Source organism: Rhagoletis pomonella, unplaced genomic scaffold (genome assembly GCF_013731165.1).
Source record: "Rhagoletis pomonella isolate Grant_MI unplaced genomic scaffold, Rhpom_1.0 Rhpom_scaffold_00007, whole genome shotgun sequence".
In the NCBI taxonomy this organism is placed as follows: domain Eukaryota; kingdom Metazoa; phylum Arthropoda; class Insecta; order Diptera; family Tephritidae; genus Rhagoletis; species Rhagoletis pomonella.
The window spans coordinates 35573223-35578210 of NW_023458561.1; the positions used below are offsets into that span (position 1 = coordinate 35573223).

The 4988-nt window shown below is 34.1% G+C and overlaps 1 protein-coding gene across 1 annotated transcript in view; it reads right to left on the bottom strand.

The window, feature by feature from the left end:
* Positions 1-4894: 4894 nt before the first annotated feature.
* The window catches only part of LOC118743792 (jerky protein homolog-like), a 2797-nt gene continuing 2703 nt past the window's right edge, over positions 4895-4988 (bottom strand). The window contains exon 3 of the mRNA XM_036476557.1: positions 4895-4966. Within this exon, the coding sequence (XP_036332450.1) occupies positions 4895-4966 (72 nt within the window). The remainder of the gene's footprint in view (positions 4967-4988) is intronic.

Sequence of the window (4988 nt, forward strand, 5' to 3'; positions counted from 1 at the left end):
CACTCACTTCGCTCTTAAGGCTGTCCTGGTATTTCATTTTTGGTTTTCGAAACCAGTTTACTGCATTCTGTCGTGTTCGTACCAGCACAAGTGACGCCAAACTTTCATGCCCCCCAAAGAGAGGAGACCAATTTGGAAATCGTCAGTAAAATTTATGGAATATTATGCGATCGGAGAATAAAATCCCGCGAAGTAGCTGAAGCTATAGGCATCTCAACTAAGCGTACACCTCACATTTTACGTGAATATTTGGACATGAAAACCATATCCGCTCGATGGGTGTCACGATTGTTCACACTCGACCATAAGGGCAGCCGTTGCGACGACTTCAAAGGTGTATTCGGCGACGGTAAAATTGAAATCGGACTAGTTTTTTGTCGTTTCAGATAAAAACTCCGAGGAACGATTGAAGCAATTGATTGATCCTGGTTAGTTTGCTCCAAAAAGAGCTAAGGTGGGTCTATTCGCTAGCAAGGCTATAAAGATAGGTTTTTGGAAAGCACTTGATTACCTTCAGATTACAGGAAAATGTTATTCGAAGCTGTGATTTTCCACCAATAACATGATTTAACTAGCTCACGACCGGCTACCTTATTCAACATACTCTTCAGATTTAGCTCAAATTTAGCTTCTCCTCCTGTTGTCAAATCTGAAGAAGTGATATGACGGTAAGGGATTAACGTCAAATGAAGGGGTCATTACTGAATACAACACATATTTTGAGAACCTTGAGAAAAAATTTATTTGGAAGAAATTTAACAACTGAAAAGCAGCTGTGCTAAATATTTAGAAATAAAAGAAAGTTATACATATTGGAAAGTAAAATATTTTTTATTTTTTGCTAAAAAAAATATCTATTATTTAAAAAATCACTGCATAATGTAAATTTGATTCTGCCAAAGGCATATTTTTGTAGTTTGCTATCGATTCCTTCCTCTGTGTCTTCATTCAAAAGCAGTCAGATGTATTCAAGAGTTAAAAAGATTGCATTTGGCATTGTTTTTTGTTATTATCATATTTAAGAAATTAATCTTGATTCGTCAGTCAGTAAATACAAAGTGGCTTTCACAAATGGGAATTCACCTTTTCGAAAGCTGGCAATGGCTGTATTACAAGTTAAATATTTTCACTCATCCAGAGCAGCTAGAAATGAAAGAACATCCATTTTGCGCGTACATTTCAAGCGAGTCTTCAAGATCATACCAAAAATTGCACTACAATAGACTAAAAATTGTTATTTTCATATTTTTTTCGTTTGTTTTAATTGATTGCTGCTTTGGAAATCGTATCAACAGATCGACCGAAAACTTTTTCAATACTCTTAGCATTTCACACACTTTGTTTTAACCGTCCGTTGTGTGAAAGTTTTTTTTTCCTTCGTTGTGTGAAATGCCCTGACTAGGCCACCGAGAAAACGCTATTATTTAGGCGTATGTAGGGTAAAGGATAATGAGGAAATTGTGTCTATAAACATTTTTAAATGTAGTATAAACCAGAAAGATAAGAAAACAAGGAGAGAACAGAAAAAAGTAATTGATTCATCTTCAAAAAATTGCCCAAATTTTAATTTTTTTTTAAATTTTTTTACTAATTACTGTGAAAAATTCATATATGAAACTTAAAATATAAAATCTGTTTATGTAGTTAATGGTCCTGCGGCTAGACAGACGTTGCAAATGTAGGTTTTGGTTTCCACACCGTGGATGTCTTGTAAGAGGAACATGTTGCTCACTTTCTCCATACAAAAAATAATTGTCGCAATTACTTTGTATGAAAGAACCTGTGTAAAAAAAATGCCAAAAATTAACGCGATTTTCTAGCAACTTCAAACTGGCACTTTGTTATACTAAAATTTACAGGGCTATAAAACTGCGTACTTAGAATTTTTCTGAAAAATTTGAAAGTTCAAATTAGTGGCAACAATGATAACCCACATAGGGCCATTTACCATAGCATATGCAGTTTTTTGTAAAACCGATTTTTTTCCTTATCCGTTGTAGAATTCACATACTCTATAGTTCATCGACGGGTATGGTATATTGTCGCCGATTATAAAAGACTTAAGGAAGAAAGAAGATATACACCTTTGAAAATCGAAATCCCCTCCGTAGGCCACGTCACACAACGGAGTGTTAAACAAAATGCTTGCGAAAACGGTACCCGCATATGTAGTCATGTGAAAAATAATAAGAACACGACATTTTGACCACTTTTGTTAATTTTTCTTTTGTTTTTCGGTTTTGTATTTAACGTTACTTTTATATGAGAATTGAAGTGAATGAGTGAATTGTTTTATAAAAATGCAGCTCAATATCTAAAAAAAACTATATAAGTCCAAATTTCAAATTTTTAGAAAAATTCAACAAATTTTTACAACAATAAACTTTTTATTATTTTCGTTCTTTAAAAAAATTGTAGAACATGGAATGGAATGGAATTGTGGGTGGTCGGAAATACCAAAATTAAATTTTTCCCATTGTACTTAAGGCCGAGATACAGGATTTAGAGAAAAGGGATATATATGTAGGTGAGGGTGAGAATTCATTGCTGCTCTGAAAACTTACCAGGCTCCTTTATGAATTTTAACAGTTTGTTTATTCATCTTATGCTACATTATTCATAGTACTACGATATGTTGGTGGGGAAAGAAGAGAATGTACCTCGTCCGTTCTCAGTACATCTGGCCCAAAAATGTACCCTCTGAGTCTGGCAAAGGCCGGTCAGCGGCAGAGAAAATATTCTGTACTATCCTCACGTTCCAAACAAGATGTACAGAGTAGATTATGCCAATGTTTGACCATTTGTCAGTCCTATTTGAATTTTGAATTTTTCTAATTTTTCTACAAAGTTTGAAATTTGCAACCTTTTTGTTGTTGTTACTTAACAAGCTGCATTTTTATAAAAAAAAAATAAAAGTAAAATAATTGAAACTGGTCAAAATGTCGTGTCCCTATTATTTTCCTCATGTCTGTATATCGCCATGCTCACGCGGCATTTCATGTATATATGTATGTAAGTTTCACATGCATACACTTACTTAAATATTTGTGTATGTTGATCAGCGTTTGTTTACCGTTCACACTTCGTCTGTTACCACCTGCTCAGCCGTGGGTCAGAAATTTTAAATACATTTGGCTTAGAGCTACTTATTTATGTCTGTGTTCCTTCCTGAGTGGTGTGTCTACTAGCCGAAGGCGTTAAGATTTGTGATTTAATTTATAATGATGATGACTTTGCTGATGGATCGTCGATGATGAAGTTGTAGAAACAAGAAACAAATACATACATATTCATTTATGTGGGCTTGTATATTGCAAAGTCATTGGCTTATCGTTACGCGCTTTGGCCTTGTTTAACATTAAGTGGGATAAAGTCGAGATTTTGCTACCCAAATATTAAATTATTTATTTATGCGTCTATGTTGAACAAGAGCTGCTTGAAACACTTTTCATTGACTTCTTCACAACTTGAGTCACACTTAAGTATTTGTGACTTTTCGCTTTTACTTGCTGTTTAATTTAAATTTTTATTGGATATTTTTTTTCGTTTTCTTCCACCACACTCATTTCTGTGGTTATTATTCACTCACTTTCACGATGGAATTTTGAATACCAAAATATTTTAAAAACGTTAAGGTCATTAACACGCCTCAAGCGTTTTCAGCGCTCGTCGTGCCGGCTGACAGTGAGATTTTTATGCAGATTGCTCGGCAGCGCACCAGTCCATCGGCAGAATGTAGAAATTTATTGCTTATAACGAGAGATTTCACTTTGATATTAAATGGTAAATCTTACTGATATCTCCTCTTCCGCTCGTAATAATGTTGGGTTTGGTTTTTGTTTTCACCCGCTTGTCTGGTTTCACGCAAATTCTTGTAGAATCTAATTGCGGCAGTAATTTTTGATACAATTGCGGGTGTAATTGGTACTATTTACTTACACTTATGTACTTTCACATTTATTGACATTGCTTCTATGCTGACCATGAATCGAAATGTATATATGTACATTAGGGTGGTCAAAAATACATAGGAAAACCATCTTTTCTGATTTTCCCTGCTGCCACCCACCAGAACTGAAGAATATCAAAAATAAGGAGACACGTTTTTTTTTATGTTGAAAAATAGGTTTGCCAGATATTTGAGAGTTTTTAAAGGTTAATAAAACAAGTTAAGGTAAGTTTCTTCATCAAAACTAAAAGAGTTTGAAGAAAGTTAAGAAATTTTTTACGGGGTTGTCACCGTTTTAAAAAATATAACTACGGTTATTAAAAATTTAAGCTTATTTAATGTCACATGTAAAATAAACGAGAAAAAATTTTTGTACCACCCTAATGTACACACTTTATACATATGTATGTATGTATGTACCACATATCTTTGTACCTACAATATATGTATGTATGTAATGCGAGTTAATGTATGTGTATTGGCCCAATTCGTGACGATTTAGGTCAATTTACACATTTCGCTTGATTCACTCTTTACTATGCTTTCCGCATTTGGGTTTGACTAACTTTGATTATCGAAATTTTGCTTTCGGCAGTATACTCCATGATTGTCGCCGTAAATGTGCAAATCAAAATCGAGAATCCAAGAATTATACGCTTCTGATTTTATTGCTTGGCATTCGAATGGGCATTTTAATCGGTTTACATAGACATGCCTATGTATGCATAAACGTACATTTGTACACACATATGTGTTCACCGAAGTTTTACAGCTTCAGCGAAAGTGGATCGCAGGTTAAAAGCAGTGTGCTCCCCTGCTTCCATTATCTTTTCTAAAAGTGAGAGTTTTAATTGTTGGTGCAAAAATGTTTCAACTGCAGTCAAGCAATTTTAGGGCTAAAAAGCGATTAAAATGTATGATTACAAGGGTTAAGAAATAATTATATTATTGTATTTGCCCAATGACTTTTTCCATAAGATTTGCTCCTCTTTTATTTTGATGACGATCAAAGGAAACCTTTAAGGATATAAATATAAGG